Source organism: Macrobrachium rosenbergii, chromosome 6 (genome assembly GCF_040412425.1).
Source record: "Macrobrachium rosenbergii isolate ZJJX-2024 chromosome 6, ASM4041242v1, whole genome shotgun sequence".
Lineage (NCBI taxonomy): Eukaryota > Metazoa > Arthropoda > Malacostraca > Decapoda > Palaemonidae > Macrobrachium > Macrobrachium rosenbergii.
In genome coordinates this window covers 37,445,061-37,470,370 of record NC_089746.1, presented here as the reverse complement: position 1 = coordinate 37,470,370, position 25,310 = coordinate 37,445,061, and the positions used below count along the sequence as shown (strand labels likewise).

Here is a 25,310-nt window from a genome sequence, read left to right as displayed (position 1 = left end):
ATTTGGGAGGCCTCCAACAAAAGGACATTGATGAGTACTTGTTGGAGCTCGATCAAGAGCAGGTCAAAAGTCCTGATTTCGGTGGTAGTTGGTCATCTAGCGATGACGACATAACGCCTGACGTCAGCGATGACGAATATTTGCCACCAATGTCCGTGCAGGGATCCTCAGCAGGAAAGTGAATTAGAGTTTAGTGGGTTTAGTGCCTATGAGGGAGAAAGTGAGTTGGAGGAGGAAGAGGATGACTCGATTGTGGCTGGTGGGGACGAAACAGAAAGTGATGGGGAAAGTGAAGGAGACGGCCCAGCTGGGAGTGTGAGAGTGCGAAGACGTGCCCGTGCGGCAGCTCAGGTGAAGGCCGTTCGTCCGAAAGTGATGAGGGGTGGTCGGAGGACCCCACCCCACCTAACATGCACCCATTCACGGCAGTACCTGGACTGACCGTCCCTGTGCCTCTCACGGTACTGGGGTTCATTCAGCTTTTCCTGACACGGGAATTGCTTGAATTCCTGGTTGCGGAGACGGTAGATTACGCTTGGTACTGCCGTGAGGAATTGCGGACGACGTTGTCGCACCACTGGCGGGGCTGCAACCTCACGGACATGGCGCACTTTTTGGGGCTCCACATATTCTTTGGGATGATGCCTGCTGCTGACGTCAGGCAATATTGGAGGCGGAATTTTTTTTTAAGTACGCCTAATGTGGCCGGCATTATGTCCCGTGATAGTTTCCTGGCGTTGGACAGGTATTTCAACGCCTTCAACCGAAGGGCTATACCCCGGAATAACCCCGACCGCCTCATCTTAGTCCGCCCAGTGTTGGAGTTCATTAAGTGAACGGTGCCAGACTCTCGTGGTTCCTTCAAGAACCTTTCTTTGGATGAGGGTATGATGCCATACAAAGGGCGTCTAAGTATCAAAGTGTACAACCCGAAGAAGCCAAAGAAGTATGGTGTAAAGTTATTTTTATTACGGAAGCCAACACTGGATACGTCGTGGACTTCTTGGTGTATTCTGGGGTCTTCTCCACGCTGCGTGACACTGTCTTCGGTCTTGTGAATCGTTTCCGTAACCAGGATACCACCTGTTTATGGATAATTATTATAACTCGGTATCCCTGGCCCAGGAACTGTATGAAGCAGGTGTGCACGTCAGTGGTACCCTTCGGTTGGTGCGTGGGTCCCTGAATGTCCTCAAGAGGTTTGCTAGCCACCCACAACATCTTGCAAGAGGAGAGACAGAGTGGCGGCGGAAGGGAGATGTCTTCGTCATCTGTTGGAAGGGGGTCCGACTCATGCCCATGATTACGACGAGTCATGAGCCCATCAAGAGGAGATCACCCAGCGGAAGAAGAAGACACGCCCGGCAGGGCCGAAGTTACGTATGAGGAGTTTCGTGTCCAACGCCCTACTGTCATCGGGCACTACAACAGGCACATGGGAGGAGTTGATCTCTTTGATCAACTCATCCAGTATTATCCCTTCGCCAGGAGAACCAGGAGGTGGACACAGAAGCTCCTCAAATACCTCCTTCAGTTGGCCCTCCAGAATGCCTACATCATTTACTGTGGGTATAATTCAGACGCTCGGAGGTTGACCCACATCCAGTTTCTTGAGGTGGCTGGGAATGCCCTCATCAACCGATCCGGAGGAGTGGCCTTCAACGGCGCCCCCTGCCCCGAGCTCCAGCTCTGCCACGAGAGGAAAGGTCAGATGTCGTGAGATACCCGACATCATAATTCCTCATCCTGCCAGCGCGCCCCTGCTGCCGCCGACCTTGATGATGACGCCGCCCCTGAAGATGCTGCCGCCCCTGAAGGTGCTGCCGCCCTCGAATTCCAGTGTCCCGTCGGGTAGCCGACCCTGTGTGTCGGCTGCAGCCAGGAGATCACACACTGGAGCTCATCAAAGGGGCAGACAGAAACAGTGCCGGGTGTGCCATATGAATGGCAAGAGGAGAGACAGCCGGTACGTGTGTCGCACCTGCAAGGTAGCACTTTGCAGGTTGGATGAGTGTAACCGCAGGTACCACAATGCGGTTATTTATTGGAGTGCGCCTGCCTGAGCGACACGGGAGGCGCAGCGAGCCGCCGAAGGCGGCCACCAGCAGTAGAGGCGCGTCTCCTCCTCCGCTTGTGCCCGTCATGTCGGGAGGAAAAAATGCAAGACTCTTCAATGGAGGAGGGAGAAAACAAGAAACAGCACGAAGAGTCAGGATTACGAGTGAGTATTCTGCATTTATTTTTTTAGTTTTATATTTATGAGTGAGTATTCTGCATTGAATTTATTTTTAGTTTTATATTTACGAGTGAGTATTCTGCATTGAATTTATTTTTAGTTTTACATTTATTACAAGTTTTTATATATCTGTATTCATTGCTGTTTTGTATAATTTTGTTTTTTGCAAAAACAAAGTTTTTCACAACCATTCCTTTTAGTTATATTTTCGTAACAAAGTAAAAACAATATAATTTATGTGTCTATGTATGAATGTCTGTATATATATATATATATATATATATATATATATATATATATATATATATATATATATATATATATGTATATATATATATGTATGTATGTATGTGTATATATATATATATATATATATTTCTGACATTCCAGCTACGACGTTCGAGGTTATTTTCAAATATATTCATCAGAAATTATTTCCGGCTTATAATCGGAAGAAATTTGGCTGGCAAAAAATAATCATAATTTGAAGGTTTTTTTATGTAAAACTCAATAATAATGCAGTTTACGTCATTTTCAATGCCCAGAGCATTAACAGTAAGGTTTTCTTATGATTTTTGAATTTTGAAATTTTCCGGTTCTGACGATTTTAGGATTCTGACATAAAGAACGGAACCCCGTCATAAACCGGGACAACACGGTATATATATATATATATATATATATATTATATGAAATATATATATATATATATATATATATATATATATATATATATATATATATACAGGTAGTAGCTTTTAGAGTTTGATAATTTTCACTTACGATAATTACGCTTAACTGATGGGATTAGCAATTAATATCGAGGCGACAATATTTTGAAAATACGTATTTTTAAATTTCAATGGCGCGAGCAACAACGTACACTCAGGCAGCGACGCGATTGTATGCGATCACGTTGGCCCGAGAGGCTGGAATAGGTACATTAATTCAATGAGCAAACCTCACTTGCCCTCGTTGTGTCGGAAGTTAAAATAGGTCAGTGTTAATTTGCAATTTTTGTGCGTTTGTAAATACAGGTAGTGCAAGAGTGATAATTCATCTTACAATAATTCGAGTTTACGATGGAGTTAGTAATTAATACCGTACAACAATATTTAGAAAATATTTTTAAATTTCGAAAGGGCACAAGCAACAGCGTACACTACAATTGCCGTAGAATCAGGCAGCAAGAAAGACCAACTTACAATAGACCAACTTCTTTTTCTCCATCTCTTTATTCCATCTTCTAGTTAAAAAAAGTAAGAGAATAATAACAGCATTGTTAGTAACCTTATACTCATGCGAAAATCGTTGACAGCCATAAACAACGAACGAGACTCTGTTGTTTTGCTAATAACCAAAAATCGGATAACAACTGTTTTGCTTGTATTTCAACCATCGCAATGCGGTTAAACAATTATCGTAGTTATATTAAAAATGACGTTAAGTACTGATATGTTTTTACACTACCCTTATCCGCTTTGGAAAAAAGATCGGCAAAGAAATATACTGCTGCAGTAAAATCAAGCTGCAAGTTGTAGCTGACGCTGAGAAAAGAATGTTCAAGCTGCTAATGACTATAAATTATCGTACATTGGCAACATGGATGAAACTCGACCAAAATAAAATTGGAAAGTATTTTAATCAAAACTACTGGACATGAAAGAACACATATTACTGCTGTTTTCACGCCGATAAAAGATAAATACTGAAAAGCTCGTGGTATGATGATGAAATCAAGAAAAATAGCGAACTGAATCTTGATTTTTTTTTTTACACAAAAACAAAGGGCCAGCCGCCAACGTCATCTACTAACGAAAAAATGGCTAAAATAATTTCACAACAGAGACATATTTAAGTTATATTTCGACATAAAAACAATTAGTATAACGAAAAATACACATGTCCCTTATAAATAAAGTATCTAGAGATTCATTTACGCTAACTTGAAGCAAGAAATGCCCTCTGAACCAAGTTAAATGCATCGAAATAAAGACCGAATTTATAATGCAAAAGCAGTATAAGAATATTTACGATTGGATACAGTGTAGTAAAGCATAACATTTTAAAAGATCCATGGAAAAGATGCACATTTGTTATTTTGATGTTTGTATAATCACGGTGTTATGTGAAAATAGAATACAGTATAATGTAGGCTAGGCTACCGTATATGATATCCCGATAAAGTGCAGGCCAGGCCTTGTTTGTTATTCAATTTCTCTTAATACTGACTTATCATGTCAGTCTGCATCGAACCTGCAGAATTAGCTGACACTAATAATTACTATACCATACATGTATAAAGTATACTGTGCAGTGTAGGCTAGGCTACCATATATGTATAGATGGTACTGATTACCCTAGTGTAGGCTAGGCCATATTCGAGTTACGATTTTTTCAACAAACGATGGGTTTTTTGGAACCTAACCCCATCGTAAGTAGGGGAATACCTGTATATATAATTTTTTTTTACTTGGGTCTCTTTTGGGTAAGCAAAAAATCTCATATTCTGGTGATATTCAATCCTTTACCTTCATTTTGCAACAAACGGAAAGTCTCTAGCACAATATTTAGATTTTGGTGAATTTTGAAAAAAAATTTTCCTTAAGCTCAGGTAGCGGACTCCGCTGAAAATCCTGTCATTTCTTGCGTCAGCTTGCCGTAATTTTTTTCCATTTCATATTATTCGTTACATAAAGTGTTATACATCAAAATGTGCGCAATTTCATGTAGAATACAACAAAAAATAAATAATTCCTTTAGCTCTTCACAGTTTTTAAATGTTTACATCGAAATAACGATAAATAGAAAAAATCAACCTTCGGTCAACTTTGACTCGACCGAAATGATCGAAAAACGCATCCGTAAGCCATAATTATTACATTCGAGTAACAATCAATCATTTACCTTCATTTTGCAACAAACGGAAAGTCTCTAGCACAATATTTAGATTTTTGGTGAATTTTTGAAAAAAATAATTTCCTCCGCTCCGCGCGCGGAATCAGCTGAAAATCGTGGCATTTCTTGCGTCAGCTTGCCGTAATTTTTTCGCCGTTTCATATTATTCGTTACATAAAGTGTTATACATCAAAATATGCGCAATTTCATGTAGAATACAACAAAAATATATCATTCCTTTAGCTCTTCACAGTTTTTAAATATTTACATCGAAATAACGATAAATAGAAAAAAATCAACCTTCGGTCAACTTTGACTCGACCAAAATGGTAGAAAAACGCATCCATAAGCCATAATTATTACATTCGAGTAACAATCAATCATTTACCTTCATTCTGCAACAAATGGAAAGTCTCTAGCACAATATTTAGATTTTTGGTGAATTTTGAAAAAAAATTTTCCTTCGCTCCTTTCAGCGGAATCCGCTGAAAATCCTGGCATTTCTTGCGTCTGCTTGCCGTAATTTTTTCGCCGTTTCATATTATTCGTTACATAAAGTGTTATACATCAAAATGTGCGCAATTTCATGTAGAATACAACAAAAAATAAATCATTCCTTTAGCTCTTCAAAGGTTTTTAATATTTTTGCCGAAATAACGATAACTGACAAAATTTTAACGTTCGGTCAAATTTGACTTGACTGAAATGATCGAAAAACGCATTCGTAAGCCATAATTATTACATTCGAGTAACAATCAATCATTTACCTTCATTTTGCAACAAACGGAAAGTCTCTAGCACAATATTTAGATTTTTGGTGAATTTTTGAAAAAAATAATTTCCTCCATGCGCGCGGAATCAGCTGAAAATCGTGGCATTTCTTGCGTCAGCTTGCCGTAATTTTTTCGCCCTTTCATATTATTTGTTACATAAAGTGTTATACATCAAAATGTGTGCAATTTCATGTAGAATACAACAAAAACTAAATCATTCCTTTAGCTCTTCACAGTTTTTTAATATTTTTGCCAAGATCACAATAACTGACAAAATTTTAACGTTCGGTCAACTTTGACTCGACCGAAATGATCGAAAAACGCATTCGTAAGCCATAATTATTACATTCAAGTAACAATCAATCACTTACCTTCATTTTGCAACAAACGGAAAGTCTCTAGCACAATATTTAGATTTTTGGTGAATTTTTGAAAAAAATAATTCTCCGCTCCGCTCGCGTGCGGACTCCGCTGAAAATCATGTCATTTCTTGCGTCAGTTTGCCGTAATTTTTTTGCCGTTTCATATTATTCGTTACATAAAGTGTTATACATCAAAATGTGTGCAATTTCATGTAGAATACAAAAAAATAAATCATTCCTTTAGCTCTTCACAGTTTTAAATATTTACATCAAATAACGATAAATAGAAAAAATCAACCTTCGGTCAACTTTAACTCGATTGAAATGGTTCAAAAATGCAATTGTAAGCTAAAAAAACTTACAGTCTAGTAATATTCAATCAATTTCCTTTATTTTGGCACAAATGGAAAGTCTCTAGCACAATATTTTGATTTTGGTGAATTTTTGAAAAAACTTTTTTTATCGTCCAGCGTTACGAATTCATGCATCATTTTGTGATAATATTTTCTCTGTGTTGCTTTAATCGTTTTACAATCTGTTATATACCAAAATCATCGCAATTTAGTGTACAATACAACTAAAAAAAATTAACTCATTAGCTTTAACCGTTTTCCTTACAGCGCGATTTGTATACAATTATATACAAGTTTTTTTTTTCTGTCATATATTCCAATATTTATATATGATAATGATATTTTTTCATTTCTGATGATTGCATACTAAACTTCAGGCAATGAGAAAAAGGAGCCAAAAATGAACTCTTAATCTTGAAAACTAAGCGCTGTGATTTTTGAAAAAAACTTTTTCCGCTTCGCTACCTCTCGGAGGCCGCCAGCATACGGAGACGTTTTTGAAAATAGGGCTTGGCGTTAAAGGGTTAAAATACTCAGGTATAAGCATTTTTACAGGGTTTTTCTTGGTTTAAGCTATCAAAATGGGCAGTTCTAAGTGTTTTTAGAGGGTTTTAAGCATTCGCGGTTTGACCTATTCGTCGGGGTGTGTGGGGTTTATCCCCGCAATCTGAGGGAGTTCACTGTATGCTACAAATGATTCATAATTACTATGCTCCACTGTTGGCAGTCCATTTACTATTTGTTTCTTTTCCATTATAATTTTATTTTGTTTATAACTGACACAGTACAATACTGCTGCATATGATGCACAGGGACTTTAGAACTAGTTCGAGGCTTGGGTGAGTGTGCAGCCCTGAAGTCTTTATTTCTCTCAGTTTTCTTTTAATTTCAATTTCAGTATGTGATATCTTTTCTGTGAATAATGTTATTTTTTCAAAGTGATTTTAAAAGTATATCTTCAGGTGTTACTTGGAGTTTTTATAGTTAATTTTATACGTATTCAGGATTACTTATGAGTGGCTAGAAATTTATACCATTAAACTTATACTATACAAGTTTTCAGTATGCAACCTATAAACTAACAATCTACATGTGATGAACCTAACACAGTCATATGGTAATGGTTGCCTGTACCAAGATGAGAAGTTGCATGGGTATTGCATAATAAGAGGGTTTTGGAAAGCCTCATTTAAGCTAATGCACATTTTTATAACACATGCTCTAGAATGAAGGACAAGCACATACATCACATACATTCTGGATTATTATATACTGTGTTTGATGGCAAATAGGACCCCTTTTTCCCTCAATAAATGGTTCAAGATAATCACAAGGGTTTTACATGCAAAGTTGAGGTACTGTATATGACAAGCTAATTTTTAACCAGATGTCGTAGACTATTAGTACTATTTGTACCTAGCCAAACTACATACTGTAATATTACCTGTATTAACTTACCATTATTACCAAGCATGTATCCAGAACTGCTATTCTGTCATTCATTATCAAAAAACAGTTCACAATTTCCACGCTATATTATTAAAAAATTCATAACATCATAAACTGAACATTACCCTGGGTTCACCTAGCTCAGATGGTGTTTAAAGAGTGCCTAAATCCATACATCAATACAGCAGATGACTGAGAGACAAAAACAAACATTGATGCATTAAACAGCAGATGCAAACACACAAACTTGTAATGCAATTATTGTGCATTTGACTCTCTCTCTCGACATTTGGAGAGTGACAAAGGAAAGGAAATGAAAACATTATCTTTAGTCCTTCGCAAATAATATTTCAAGGCTCTGACTGGGCAGAGGAACCTCTCCTGCTCCTTACCTACCAATTCCGACAGACTCGGAATCTCAAAAGAGCGAGGCCATGGTGCGAAGGGGTCTCGTTCTTGGCCATAAAAACAGTTTGAAAGAACAAATTGCTTTTAAAGCAGAGAATCCTACTCTCTTATCCAAGGCGTGGATCTCACTGATTCTTTTAGCTGTGGCTAACAAAACTAAAAGAGGGTTTTCCTCGTAAGATCTCTTAAAGAAGAAGAATCCATAGGTTCAAATTTCTCAGACATAAGCCACTTCAGGACTACATCAAGATTCCACGAAACAACTTTAGCATCTGACCTCTTAGAGGTACCGAAGGATTTAATAAGGTCCGTTATATCTTGGTTATTAGAGATATCAAACCTCTGTGACGAAAAACAGTAGCCAGCATGCTACGATAACCTTTAAGTGTGCATACAGAAGGTTCTTATTCGAGGAACAAAAAGAAAATCCACAATCTGCGTCACGAGGTTCTGGAAGAGGAAATGTCATGATCTTTGCACCATGAGCGAAACATATTCCACTTGGGCTCATAGACCTTGATCGAAAGGCGGTCTTCTGGCTCTAGCGATGGATTGAGCCGCTTTCTTCGAAAATCCTTTGCTTCTGAGTAGGCGTTCGATAGTCTGAACGCAGTTAGCTGCAGACTTGACAGGTTTTCGTGAAATCTCCTGAAGTGGGGCTGTCTGAGTAAATCTACTCTGTTTGGAAGGCTCCTCGGGAAGTCGATCAAGAGATCCATGAGAACTGGGAACCAATCCCTGGAAGGCCAGAAGGGGCTATCAACGTCATTCTGGTGTTGGAATGGTGCTGAAATTTCCTCAACACCACACTAACATCTTGAACAGCGGGAAGGCGTAAAGATCCAGACCCGACCAATTCAGTAGCATTGCGTCCGTCTGGAAGGCTGCTTGGTCCGGGACAGGAGAACAGAAGATTGGGAGCCTGTTAGACTTGTTCGTCGCGAACAGGTCTACCAGAGGTTGACCCCAAAGCCTCCACAGCGACTTGCACACTTCTTGCAAAATCCACTCTGTGGACAGAACCTGATGCTTCCTGCTCAAGGAGTCTGCTCTCACGTTGAGGGCTCCTTGAATGAATCTCGTTAGGAGCAGAATCTTGTGCTTCTCTGCCCACAAAGGAGGTCTCTTGCTACCTCGCTGAGGGAGTAAGAATGAGTGCCCCTGTTTTTGATGTAAGACAACGCTGTGGTGCTGTCTGAATGAACCAGAACTGTTTGTCCCTGTACGAATGGTAGGAAGTGCACGAGACTCAGGTGGATTGCTTTCAACTCCTTCTTGTTGATGTGCCATTCTTTTTCTGTCGCATTCCACAAACCTGAAATTTCTTTTACACCCATTGTCGCTCCCCATCCTACTTCTGACGAGTCTGCAAACAGTTCGTGGTTCGGGTTCGACGGAAATAGAGAGAGACCTTTCTCTAATTTTCTTCGATCTAACCACCACCTTAAATCTTCCTTGATAAGGTCCGAGATTGGAAAGGAAAAGGAGTCTGGAAGCGTTTTCCTGTTCCATTGCTCCCTGAGGTAGAATTGAAGGGGCCTCATGTGAAGTCTCCCCAGGGAGACAAACTTTTCTATTGACGCCAGAGTTCCCAGGAGGCTCATCCAAGCCTTTGCGGAACAGGTATCCATATCCAGAAAGTTCTGGACTTTTGCGAGACAGTCCGAGATTCTTTGATCTGAGTGACAAAGGCAAGGAAATGAAAACATTAACTGCATAATTTCCTTAATACAATAAGCATAAGTATATACAAACCCAGACTGAAAACCACATATATGTAACAATACATTACTGTATTAAAATGCTGTACTGCATTAAATAACTGTCAATAAACGTACTGTGCATAAATACTCTCACAGGCTAATGTTTTCGCTAGGCTTATGCATCAACTTTACATAGCAAAAACACATTCATGTCCGTAACTTTAATTAAACTTACTGGAAATTCTGATAAAACTTTTCAATAACTTCTTATATTTAACATATAATTTGGTTATTTGTTTTCAATTTTTTGTAAATTCAAGCATTCATTAATTCACTGGAGGCAGAGGAGATGGAGGGGAGTGTTACACAAAAATGCTTTCTGCTATACCTAGGCTGATGTTGTCAAAAAGGTTTTTCCTATATGAACCCTATATTATCATCATAGCCATGGTGGAAGCTACAAGGAATGCAGAAAGGGATGCCCAAGGTACTTTTATTTGCAGATGATCTGGTGTTAACAGTAAAGTCTGAGGAAGTGGTTGTACAAATGTTTACAAAATGGAAGAGTGGAATGGAGAGGAGAGGATTGAAAACCACTGAAAAGCAAAATACCAATTTTCATATTAACACTGAGTATTTCTACACTTAGCTAACTTCATACAGCTATAAGTTTTGAACCATGAGCTCACTTAGCCGTTGAAAAAAATAAAAGAAAAGCGGGGTTGTACCTGGTTTATTGGACTAGCTTGTCTACATATTTACTCTCCCTCCCTCTGGTAGGTAATGAGACAACAGCTCCTTTTTCTATGCCTCAGTTTTCTGCCTAATGGACTGTGGGGAGGCTGTGTGGGTATTATGGCAATTATAGAAACATTCATATTACTGACTACCACATTAATAAGGATGGTGGGATAGTGCAGCACTCGGCAATGACTAAACCAAGCCCATGCAAAACATGATTGGTTTTAGAAGTAAACCAGTGAACATCTATTGCCTGATGTAAGTAATCCTGCTAGCATTCTGTCTTCAGTCTAGGATTGACATCTGGGATAATGGACCTCCTATGGCATGCCAGTCAGAGGTATCATTATGGAGAGATTTGCTTTAAAGTAAAGCAAAGATAAAGGTCTTTCGCCAAAGGTTGTGTTTTACAGTGTCAAACGGGAATGCTCCACATCAAATGAAGAGGATTCAAGAATGAATGTTCCAGCCTAGAACTCACGAAGTCAGGGGAATTGCTCCGTCCCTCACATTCAGGAAGAACCTGTCGGTTCATCAGGTGCTGCGAGCAGGAGTGTGGTCTCTACAATCTACGTTCACCTCCTTTTACCTGAGGGACATTGCCCATAGTTCCTTGAACAACTTTTCCTTGGGTCCTGTGGTGGCTGCTCAACAAGTGTAGTTCATCCAGTTTCCCTAGTGGGACAGGTAGCATCTTGTCTAAGATGTATGGTTGCAAAAATGCGAGTGAGAATGGTGACTGGCCTCCCTCCTTTCCCTTTTCTTACCCTTTCTCTCCTGGCAGTTAGAGGATCAGGCAATATACTGTCACACGCTGGATAGACACAGATGTAGGTGAGTGATCAGCCTTTCTATTTTTCTAATTACTGTACGATGGTCTAATAGAAGCAAAAGTCCTACCCTCTCTCTAAGAAGGGGAGAGAGGGACTGACAATAAACAAACCCATTTGTTATTTTAGCTTTATTGTATCTGACATACAGTCTTAGCAGGTTGGGTGGGCGATGCCTATGTATTTTCCGAATATGCGAACCTCCCTCTGAAGATGATATTACTGGAAAAATGAGTAGGCACTGTCAGGCGACATCTGGCAACCCACTCCTCTCTCCCTGAGAGGGGTAGAAGTTCCCAGTAGCTGCCGGTCAATTATTGTGGATTATTTACCAAATTTTTTTGTCCACATGGACTTGTGAGTTTGCTGTTATTTAGCCCATATTTAGTGCTTTTTTCTTATAATGAGCCGCAATAAGCTCTTGTCAAGTGAGAAAATAAGTCAGATAATCACTCCGCATAAGGTGGAAACTGCAACTAAGGATATTGCCGATGTTGTGGGCGTTAGTAAGCCATCTTTGAACTTTTATACCCACCGCTGCACAGTTCGCTCACTAAACGCCCAGTCATATCATCACTGCGTAGCAGTATAGAAGTCCAGGATAAATTAGTACCCCCTACAAGGTACAGACACTTCAGATGGGGTCTGGTGGACCCTATCAGGGTTACCTTCAATATCTGATTATTGCATGGAAGAGGCAAGATTCTCATCTACAGTAAGGTATCTCTCCAATGTAAAGTAGAAAATCCCTAGAATTTCCAATGTAAAGCAGAAAATCCCTAGAATTTCTGGATTCAGAAGGGAAATTTCAGTGGCTATATCCACTTCAAGCCAGGTATTACTGACATCTCTCCCAAGGAAAGACTCTTCGTCTCCATTGCAGGTTTGATGTGGGAGTTCCTAGAATCCACTGCTTTGGAAGTATTGGCCCAAACATGGATTCTGCTCGGAGAGGAATGGAAATACACTGCTGGAACAACGTATTCTCCTTCTTCCATACTCCTACTGAAACCTAGAACACAGAGACAGCTTAAAATGAGCTCTTTCATCTTGTAAACTTGCTGCCAAGAGCATGTTGCATATTTCATGCCTGTCTGGCAACCAACCAAATTCTCCTTTATTCCTTCAAGGGCTGGCTCATGGGAGGTAGTTATGAGCTATCTCCATAGGCAAAAAGCAGTCTGAGCAATTCACTGCAGTGCAGGTGATCTGTGGGTTATGCGTAATAGCAGCCTAGTAGTGATTAAAGGAACAAGTGTGCATTGAAAAATTACCTAGTTTTAGCTACCCATATCACTGTATAGGCAGCAAACACTTCAAATTAAAACAGACTGACACGGCCACAAGTATGTGTCCATAGTATGCTGTTAGGTAACATGATCAGTGAGTTATATTCATAAAACAGTAGTAATATGTCAAAATATTAATTTACAATTACAGCACAATACTACGATAACATTGCCTTAAAGGATTTACTCACAAATGCTTCTAAAAAGGATTTACTCACAAATGCTTAAGACTCAAGACAAAACTAAATGGATACCCATATACAATGTATTTCTACACACTTCATAACTTGATTACCCAGTCTATTCCCAAGTGCCAGGTAAAGGTTACAGGCTACATTAGTTGGTACAAAATGAAAACCCTTAATTACTAGAATTACCATACCAAATTTGTATAAAATCAGTGTCCTTAAGATTTTAATTTTTTTGACGAAGCTTGCCATTACCAAAAACTAAGTTTTTATATTCCTGTAAGAAAAAAGAAGAGCATCACAAAAATTTTTCTCAACACCTGTGATGTCACTACAGTACTGGCAGAGTAATACCTGTTAGGAGTAGATCTGCATGAATGTATTTCATTTAACACTTGAAAAGAACCACGATATTAAGGATAACTGTGGACACTTGAAAAGAACCACGATATTAAGGATAACTGTGGAACTTTCTATATCACAAAATCCATTTAGTTTGATGGTAAAACACTACGAAGGAAATACTGGCCTTTAGTAAACACCATGGCTTGTAAGTCAAGCACAATAACTGGGAACTTTCTGATATCACAAGGATGGTACTACAGTGGGTCCCACCTGGGCAAGATCGTGGATCAGCATTCGCCCCTTCAGTTAATTGCGGGTTTTTCTGTGGAATGTATCTCCAAATATATCGTGGAAAATTCACCACTTCGTGGACTTGTATGTGTAACATATATCCCAAAATATCATGGGAAATTCACCAATTTGCAGATTTTTTCATGGAGCAATACTATACTATATTCACTAATTATTTTCATATTTTTGTGACTAAATACTGTACCTATTTTAATAGTTCACTGCCTATTTTAATAGTTCAAACACCAAATATACCTTAAACTACCTTGCTAAAACACGTGAATATTAAGATTAAATCATATGGTACTCACCAGTGATCAGTGTTGACTGAAGAAGATGATGATGAATTAGCTGTGCAGTTTGATGAATAACAATGAAGATATGACTGCACAGCAAAACAGAGGAGTTACATCTCCTCTTGAGGTGCCTCTTCCCCTTCTTCAGGAGGCGCTTCGTCTACCACTTGCATTTCAGGGGTTTCAAGAGGCTTTGGAGGGTCCTTCTTCACTGCCGAGAAATAACTGGTGATAGGCAGCTGCTGTGTCTGCTTCTTCATGCTAACAATGAGGTTTGTACTGTACAGGCAGTCCCCGGTTAGCGGCAGGCTCGGTTAATGGCGATCCGGTTTTACAGCGCTTGTCTAGCGATGAAAATCTGCAATTTTCGGCGCCGAAAATCGCCGATTTCCGCTTAGCGGTGCCGATAATTTGGTATTGGCGCCAATACATACCTAATAGAGGCGTTGCTAACCGAAAATCGGCGGAAAATCGCCAAAAAAGTGCTGGAAATCGCCGATTTTCAGTTATCATCACACCCTCAGAACGGAACCCCCGCCAATAACCGAGGACTGCCTGTATAGGGCCTCAATAACCCATCAAGGCCATTATTAAACTTAATGGCGCATTCTATATAAGGATCCCGTGCCAAAAACTACTTCTTCACCTCCTCGAGCGTCCTCATAATTTCGTACAGAAAGTCCAAAGACAGGCCCTCTCCTCCTCCTCGTCCCCTGAATCTGCCGTGTCTTCTTCCTCGCTGGTAGACTTTGTCATGACCTTCCAATGTCGCTTAGGCTCTTTGCCAGAAGTCTTAGCAGGAGCAGGGCATTTGGGAGCCATCTTAAGCGTTGCGATGAATAAAGATGAACACTAACACTGATGAAAATAAGCAAATAAATACTCCACTGGAGACGTGAATATATTACAACACAAGGGGAAGCAATGTGGTGAACTGAGAGATAGAGGTGCATTGTCCTGCAAACTGTTTGTTTGGCTTGGGGCAAACATTAAAAAAAATATATATTTTACTGATATTTTGCTGTTTACATTAATATTACAGTACAGTACTGTAATATTTGAAAATTAGTACAATAATTTTTTTATCATAGAAAATGTATTCAGTCAAGAAAATAACACGAAAATCAAATGACATGACAGGTTCCGCAGACGCAAACAGACCCAACATTTTAAATATGCTCTACTATCATCCTACTATACTTTACTGTAATATTTCAAAATCATCTTACAAACAGCAAAATGACAAATTTTAAATCAATTTGTTTTTTCATAACTAACAAACCTGAGGTCTTAACGTAAGGGTATTTTCTCAAGCGCCTAGCTGGAGTTCGCTTATTAATAGCACAAGGTTTTGGTGGCAACAGGAGATAAAATACACAGTTACGCAGATGACCAGACATCCCAGGTTCACTTTTTTGCATCTGCCCAATTCTCTACTTAGGCTTCTAGTGTAGTGTAGTGTTCCCATTACGTTCTAAATTGTGCATACATACAGTGGACCCCCACCTCTTTGTGGTTCCAGATTCGTGGCTTCACCTATTCACAGTGTTTTTCATCAAATTACTGTATTTTCATATAATTTTTGTGACTAAATGCATTTTTTATGATAAAACTATTGAAATATTCAGGTACAGTATAAGCATTTTTAGAGGGCTTTTTGGTGTTTTGAATGATCAAAATAGGCAGTTATAAGCATTTTTAGAGGGGTGTCAAGTATTCGTGGATTTTAGCCATTCGCAGGGGGTAGTGGTACTCATCCCCCACAAATACTGGGGGTCGACTGTACACGTCTACTCATCTTTGTGGATCATACCACCGTAAGATGCCTCCTAAACACCCTGCTTCTTCTACGGCTTATGAGAAACAGCCTAAGCATCAGAGGAAGGCCATGATGCATGAGGAAAGGGCAGAAGTTATTGATAGGTTGTGTGAAGGAAAAAATTACGCCAAAGTAGCCACACATTTTGGAATGTCGGAGAGTGCTGTCTACTTGATCAAGAAGGAAGAAAATGTTGCCACCATGATTCATTTACTCTCTGACCCCCAACAGCAGAGGATTTGGAACAAGAGGCAGTTATAAGTGTTTTTAGAGGGGGGGATAGTAGCTTATCGAATAAAAGAGCCCAAGTCAAATCAAAAGTAGCAAGTAGCAGATTGTGAAATCTGATTACCAACGGTTTAAAAAGCAGCCCCATTTGCAATTTTTAGCCTAATCTGGCAACCTGGGCTGGCCTCTGGTACTGTTGCATTTCTGGAGGTTTGCCCAGTACCCATCCAACATAAACTATCCATATAATGAGCTATGAAGGCGCCCCAATTTAAAAACTTAAGAACGTTATATGACGTGGATAAAATGTGTGGGACAGTTTACCCTTTCGGTAACCTCAAACTATAAATTGAAGGTAAAAAAGCCCTTTATTAATGAATTTCAATAACAAAATTGTCCAATATTATTGCATTAATGCTAATTATCACTTTGTCAGACAAAAAAAAAAAACTGCAATTTCAGTGTAGGCTAGCAATCTAATCCTAGCTTCTCAACTTGCAGGAGCCCTACTGGCTCCCAATTTTAAAAAATACTGTATATGCCTACCTGTTAAAATTTTAAGGAACTAAAACTTTTCCTTGGGTCTTAAAACTATGTACTTAGCTTCAAAGTTGTTATGATGATTGCATTTTTCAGAGCAAACACTGGGAATACGTAAACTCTGTGACAGACCACAGTGTAATGAGGAAGATGGCCGGCATAAGTGCTGCTGTCACATCTGTGTGAGTAGGATGAAGGGAAAACCAAGGTACGGTGGTCCCTGGTAATCTCGGGGGTTAGGGACCACAACCACCCATGTTAAGAAAAATCCACAATAAGTTGGAACACCCCTCTAAAAACGCTTATAACTGCCTGCTTTAATAGCTTAAACACCAAAGACCCCCTCTAATAATATACCTTAGACTATCATCCTAAAACCCTTTAATGTAATTTCAAAGTCATCTTACATTTTCATTAAAAATATATGGCTTACAGCTACATGTGAAAACTAAACTCAAGTCCCCCTACACTCAAACATAGCCATTTTCTCTCATACAGTATTGAAGATATCCCATTTTCTTTTTTCAGATAGGGAAACAATGGGAATTCACAAGTAGAGTTAAATACTTTACAGTACTGAAATATTTAAATATGCATTGAAAAATACCAAATTATAAATACAATCAACAGTGATAAAATATTCTCTTGTGTATGTGCATGTTACAGTGATCTACTAATTTTCCAATATTAATGTAAACACGGCAAAATATCGATAAAATGTTATTTCACTTGCAGGATCCATTTGTACTGTACAGTATTATATTGATCTGTTATCACTGTAATATGTATATTAAAAATTGATTGTCCCGACATTTGTAATGTTTACACTCCAAGAATCAGCTGATTGAGCCTGCTACTGAAAGAATTAGGGAAAATAATTTTTTAGTTGCTAAAAGAAACGACTGTATTAATGGAATTATTATTTTTAATTTTGTACATAAAAGGTTATGACACAGTAATTCATATTTCAATGAGAGAGAGAGAGAGAGAGAGAGAGAGTGTGTGTGTGTGTGTGTGTGTGTGTGTGTGTGTGTGTGTGTGTGTGTGTGTGTGTGTGTGTGTGTGTGTGTCAGCACAGCAGCTGAGGACAAGACTTGACTTGACAGGCTGGGGAGGAGAGTGCAGTACTGTATAACCTTGTGTTACTTATGTATGAAATTCGGATTTTAAATATTTTTACGGTGATTAGAGATGAAACTTCAACAAGGATAAAATATTCTCTTGTGTACTGTTATAGTATGTGTGATAATCATTGAGTCAATTAAACTTGTAAAGAATTACAGTTCAGTAAATCAAAGAAAAAATATGGCAACACGTATCTACAGCAAAAACAATTACAAATGTTGGGATGATTTTTTTTTTATTTACATATTACGATGATAATATATCAATACAGTACAGTATAAATAGATTCTGTATGTGAAATAACATTTTATTAATATTTTGCTGTTTTTTTCATTAAAGGATATGTACTGTATACAGAGAGAGAGAGAGAGGGGGGGGAGTTGAACTGATGTGTTTTATGAATTTGTAGGATTTTAATTTAGCATTTTATTGATATTTGGTTGTTTACATTAATATTATTTGAAAATTAGTAAATCATTTTATCATAAAAAATTTATTTAGTCATTAAAATAAAATGAAAATACAGTAATTAGTGAATATTGCTCTGTGAAAAAATTCGCAAATTAGTGAATTTTCCTCAATATATTTGGAGATAAGTTCAACAGAAAAATCCGCAATTGCTGATCCGCAATCAAGTGGGGACCCGCTGTACAGTAGTCATTTTGGATAGGAGAGAGAGCCCTCTTGTTCTGAGTCTTTTATATTCTATCACTGTGCCAACAAGCACTCTTCTGATTGAGACCAACTATAAGAGAAGTCTTTGAAATTGGTTGGTCTGCCTGACTGAGCTCTAGGGGGACCATGAGAGTGTAACTCCTTGAAGGATGAACAGCAGCTGCGCTATCAAAAATATATATGGAAAGAGGAATAAAAATGCTACTATCTTCTCAAACTGATTTTTCTCTTAAGAAAGAAATCTTTATCCTAATTTTCACCAATTGAAAACACAATTTGCAAGAAAAACCATTGGGAGCCAATATTTTAGCTCTATGGTTTTTTATTAACCCTCTAACGCCGAGCCTCTATTTACAAAAGTGTCTGTCGTATGCTGGCGGCGTTCGGGAGTTAGCGCCGAAGCGGAAAAAAAAGTTTTTTTAAAAAATCACAGCATGCTTAGTTTTCAAGATTGAGAGTTCATTTTTGGTTCATTTTTTTGTCATTGCCTGAAGTTTAGTATGTAACCATCAGAAATGAAAAAAATATCATTATCTTATATAAATATTGAAATATATGACAGCACGGAAAAAAAATTTCGTATATAATTGTATACAAATCGTGCTGTGAGCAAAACGGTTAAAGCTAACGAGTTATTTTTTCTTTTGTATTGTACACTAAATTGCAATGATTTTGGTATATAACAAATTGTAAAACGATCAAAGCAACACAGAAAAATATCACAAAATGATGCATGAATTAAATAACAGCGGACGTAAAAAATGTTTTTTTCAAAAATTCACCATAAATCGAAATATTGTGCTAGAGACTTCCTGTTTGTTGCAAAATGAAGGTAAATGATTGAATATTACTAGACTGTAAGTATTTTAGCTTACAATTGCAGTTTTCGACTATTTCGGTCGAGTTAAAGTTGACCGAAAGTAGAATTTTTTCTATTTATTGTGATTTATATGGAAATATTTCAAAACTGATAAAAGCTACAACCATGAGTTATTTTTCGTTGTATTCCGCATGAAATTGCGCACATTTCCATATATAAAACTTTATGTAATGACTAAAATAAAATGGTGCAAACATTACGACACTGTGACGAAAGAATTTCTGAGATGTTCGGCTGAGTTACCGCGCTGACGTAAGGAAAAAGTTTTTTTCAAAAATTCACCATAAATCGAAATATTGTGCTAGAGACTTCCAGTTTGTTGCAAAATGAAGGTACATGATTGAATATTACTAGAATGTAAGAGTTTTAGCTTACAATTGCGTTTTTCGATTATTTCGGTCAAGTTAAAGTTGACCGAAGGTTGAAATTTTGGCACTTATCATGATTTATATGAAAATATTTAAAAACTGATTAAAGATACAACCATGAGTTATTTTCTGTTGTATTCTACATGAAATTGCGCACATTTTCATAAATAAAACTTTTGTGTAACGACTAATCTAAAAACGGTGCAAACATTACGACAAAGTGATGAAAGAATTTCGAGATGTTGGCGGTACAGTGTAACCTGGATGGCGCTGACGTAAGAAAAAGTTTTTTTTTTTTTTTTTTTTTTTGATTTTTTTCAAAAAATTCACCATAAATCGAAATACTGTGCTAGAGACTTCCAGTTTGTTGCAAAATGAAGGTACATGATTGAATATTACTAGAATGTAGAGTTTTAGGCTTACAATTGCGTTTTTCGACCATTTCGGTCGAGTTAAAGTTAACCAAGTTTGAAATTTTGTCACATCGTGATTTATATGGAAATATTTCAAAACTGATAAAAGCTACAAACCATGAGTTATTTTCTGTTGTATTCTACATGAAATTGCGCACATTTCCATATATAACACTTTATGTAACGACTAATATTAACCGGTGCAAACATTACGACAAAGTGACGAAATAATTTCTGAGATGTTCGGCAGAGTTACCGAGCGCGGACGTAAGGGAAAAGTTTTTTTTTTTTTTTTTTTCAAAAAATTCACCATAAATTGAAATATTGTGCTATAGACTTCCAATTTGTTGCAAAATGAAGGTACATGACTGAATATTACCAGAATGTAAGAGTTTTAGCTTACAATTACGTTTTTCGACCATTTCGGTCGAGTTAAAGTTGACTGAAGGTTGAAATTTTGGCACTTATCGTGATTTATATGGAAATATTTCAAAACTGATAGAAGCTACAACCATGAGTTATTTTCTGTTGTATTCTACATGAAATTGCGCACATTTCCATATAAAAAACTTTATGTAATGACTAATATAAACCAGTGCAAACATTACGACAAAATGACCAAAGAATTTCTGAAATTTTCAGCCGAGTTACCGTGGACGTAATGAGAAAGTTTTTTTCAAAAATTCACCATAAATCGAAATATTGTGCTAGAGACTTCCAATTTGTTGCCAAATGAAGGTAAATGATCGAATATTACTAGAATGTAAGAGTTTTTGCTTACAATTGCATTTTTCTACCATTTCAGTCGAGTCAAAGTTGGCCGAAGGTTGAAATTTTTTGTAGTCGACGTATGGTACGTCCACTCGGCATCCAACAGACAATTTTAGTCGACATACGATACGTCCAGTTGACGTTTAAAGGTTAATGTTCACATTCTCTGCTATTTAAAGATCAAATTCAATACTAAATACACCACTGAAAAGAGGAGAAAAATTTATCTTTTGTCGATGACCAGTTTCTTCTAAAACTAATTTTTAGTTATCATTTATACTTTTAAAGGATGAAACTTTTTCCACAACAAAGCAAGAAATAGAAAATCAGACTTGTGCATCGATTTGTGTTGTTTTAAGTAGTCTTCATTAATATTTTTTGCTACGACTGATGCAGTATCTACAATTAAAATTGCTAAATAGTTTTTCAAAAAATTAATTTTTATAAATAAAAAAGACCATGCCCCACCGACTTGAAAGTTTGGTATGATAATCACAGTACCACATAAAAAAGTGTAAAGATCCAGCAGAATCTTGAACATGGTGTTTGGGCCCCCTTGAGCAATGCAGTACTGTACAGCATACAGTAACTGCTGAAAATTTAGTCATTCATGTTAAGGACCAACCATTACCTAAATAGTCTTTCTTCAGTACGGGAAGTTATTAACAGTGAACAAAAAACTGATTGCTGCCTACATACTGAATGAGATAAAAACTTATAAAATCATTTACTTTCCTCAAGTTATCTGCATTACATTGCTGAACAGCTACCTCCATATTATTTCAGGAAAATGTAATTGTGATTTTAATGATGAACAACATTTGAACAATACTGTTGGGCTTGCACTAATAAACATCTAAACTACACTATTCATGATTTCTGCACAGTTAACTAAAACAAAAATATAACAAACTTACAGCAGAACTGTTATCCACACTTAGGAGAGGTGTAAGTATATTACTTTGTCTTCTATCTACTCTATCCTCACATGACGGCTGGTAACTTGGCAAGCTGTTGGTTTCAGTAAACAAATAAGCAGGCTCACTGACAGTAGAAAACTGTGAAGAACTTGACTGAGATGATCCAAATGGTTCTACTGGATGAATATTATCTGAAGCAGAAGGAAACTGAAAAAAGGCAGGTAATGACAGAGGAGAGGATTTCTCTGATTCATAAAATGGTGAAGACGTCAGATACTGGTTGGCATGAACATTACGCATAGCACCAAAACTGGAATTTACATTGCTTGAAGCACAAGAAGCCAAAAGAGACTCAGGCAAAGAATGGCGTCTGCAGCATAAAAGAGATGAGCCAAGGTGCTGGGGATGGAAGTTACTTTTTCCACTTGAAGCAGCAAATACAGGACACATGACATTACACACACATTTAGCAACATGAGACACACAACGACAAAGGTTACTGGTAGGGTCCCTTGAAAAAATGTGGGTCTGATAACCTACTATTGATGGTGCAGTTACTGGGATATTTGATAAATAATTCTCTGAGGCAGCTTGATGACCATCAGCACTGTGAACAGGACACAGTGGAACATGGCTGTCCAGTGATAAACTATGCTCTGCATTTGAAGTATGGCAAGAATTTGAGCTGCTCCCTGAACTTGGAAGATGACATTCCTTATGTTTCCAAGAATGACTTCCATGTTGCTTGCAGGTATGTAAGGAATAACCACAGGCAGAGTTTCTTTGTTGAAGAACTGGCTGTTGATCAACACTACGTGGCTGAGGACCCAAAGGGCCATGACTAGGTCGCAGGGGAAAGGTGTTACTAACAGGTACATGACGTACTGTTTCCATACTTCCTGCACTTTCATGACTCCACCACCATGTATGAGCCTAAAAGAAATGAGAAGGAATTAGTAAGTCAAATGATGTCCTTAAGTTAATCATATTACAACATCACTGACTAAAATGAGTTACATAATTCTTTCACTTCATGATACATTACATATTACACTTTTAATTAACATGTAATAATACAAAGATAACTTTTCACAAATCCTTAGATTTTTAATAACTAAATAAATTTCTGAGAGAGAGAGAGAGAGAGAGAGAGAGAGAGAGAGAGAGAGAGAGAGAGAGAGAGAGAGAGAGAGAGAGAGAGAGAGAGAGAGAATGTCTAATGCAGTTTTATGTCCTTAACTGCATAACTGAATTGAACCTTGAAAAATCTATTGCCATTAAGTTACTTGAAATCACTCAACTAATGCTGTGACAAGTTTATTCAGTAAAATTACACAGCAATGTAGTTTCTCCATAAATCTAAGGTCCTTATAATACAGAAACATAAAGCATAGTTAGAAAGTTATAATGGCATCTGAACAGCTAACTGAATGGAAAGAAAAAAGGTATGGGTTAGCAAAACAATATGATCAAATCCCAAAATACATCATTAAGAGATGACACATAAAGAGCTAAAATTACTTCCATGAAAAACAAGGCTCTGAAGAGATCCTCCAAATTTATGTAAAAGCACAAGCATGGCAGCTTGTATGATATGTACTTGCTCTGCATTAATGTTTCCAAATAAATCATGCATCAGCTATTCCACAACTAAGACTCTTCCAGTGAGCATACACCATAAAAAAAATCATAAAACTAGATGGATATTTTTACACTGAAGGTTTAACTATAAACAAAATTGGATCTCTAATAACTGCTAGTATTGTAAGATGTACACAATAATGATATACTGTACTGTATTTGTAATTCTAAAAACATCATGATAACCTTTGTCAATGAATATAAATTGATACTAATAATGAGACTGAAAAGTTTGACAACCATCATAAATTCAGTGAAGGGTATAACTCTGATTCACTGCAATGTATAATAGCTTAATAAGTTTGATGCTACAGAATATGGCCTTTTAGAATGCAAGGTTCAAAGCGGTCTGTATTTCTGGACCCATGATTCTGCCTCAAAATGTCATGAGATTATAGCCACACAACTGTCAAAGTTTTCCCCAACTTAATGTTTTTGAGGTGTAATGTACCCACATCACAATTTTGGGGTACAGCTAAATCTCTCAGGGTATGTGGAGTAAGTGCTGTATGTATATTCAACATTTGTCAACCATTTTTCTAATTAGTGTATAGTGTGTTTTACACTTGGTTACTTTTAGGATATGAACTGTTTCTAAAACCCATCCTCAACTTAATAACCATTGGCCATGCGTCCTTTACAAAAGACATATATTATACAGGCAGTCCCTGGTTAACGGCAGGGGTTCTGTTCCTGGCCGAGCGCCGATAACCAAAAACTGCTGATAATTATGGTAACAAATGCCTACATCATAAGCATCAATAAACCGCTTATTGGCACCGTTAACTGCTTACCGACGCCGATAAACCGCTTAATGGCACCGAAAATCTGGTTAACGACGTCATTAGACAAGAGTCGTAAATCTGAAATGCAGTTAACCGATGTTGCCGATAAGCGAGGACTGCTTTATTTCATAGATATATAATGACGTCATTAGACAAGAGTCGTAAATTTGAAATGCAGTTAACCGATGTTGCCGATAAGCGAGGACTGCTTTATTTCATATATATATAAGATAAAATAAAATCAATTGCTGTACTCTGTATACATATCCTCAATATTATAGCCATTAATCAAGTTTATTTCTATTTTGTCAATTACCTGATTTACAAAAGGCATACAGTACTTGATGCAGTAAACTGAGGTAGGCAGAAAATAACAGCACAGTAATTAGTATATAGTAAGAAGAGGCATAATATGGTAAAACTAACCTATAGATTAAAATACATTTACTTTACTTTTTTCATAAGCTTGGATTTGTCGCTAAGCATATCTTTGTTTCACCAGAGCCTTCAGAAGTGGCCACATAGCATTTTGTTTACAGTGTTTCCTCCTTCAGCCTGCTTTTTTTATATGAAGTACATATATTGTGGACAGATTATCATTGTTCACAAAGGATACGTACGGGGTAGGCATTGTCAAAAATATTTAGGCCATTTTGGCCAAGGCAGAAAGGGTATTTTTGCAGTTTATGTGCAAATTCTCACAAATAACATAAACTGTTTGATATTTTTTGTGCAAATTCACACTAATAATATTAACTACTTGATATATGTTGGTGCAGATCAGACAGTCTGGTCCACTTTTTATCAATTTCCTAAAAAAAAAAAAAGTTCAAGAACATCTTATAAAATGTGTACAATCCTTGATGCCCTGAATGCTATTAGGTAGCAAGCTATGGTTTACTATTTTGTTGGACATATATTAGATCCCACCACAGGTTTGATAAGTGTCCAAAAGCATCTGTACTTTAACTGTTTTGTGCACC

General features: G+C 37.5%; 1 protein-coding gene across 1 annotated transcript in view; it reads right to left on the bottom strand.

The window, feature by feature from the left end:
• The window catches only part of LOC136839449 (uro-adherence factor A-like), a 296,005-nt gene that overhangs the window by 26,048 nt on the left and 244,647 nt on the right, over nt 1-25,310 (bottom strand). The window contains exon 12 of the mRNA XM_067105505.1: nt 21,899-22,834. Within this exon, the coding sequence (XP_066961606.1) occupies nt 21,899-22,834 (936 nt within the window). The remainder of the gene's footprint in view (nt 1-21,898; nt 22,835-25,310) is intronic.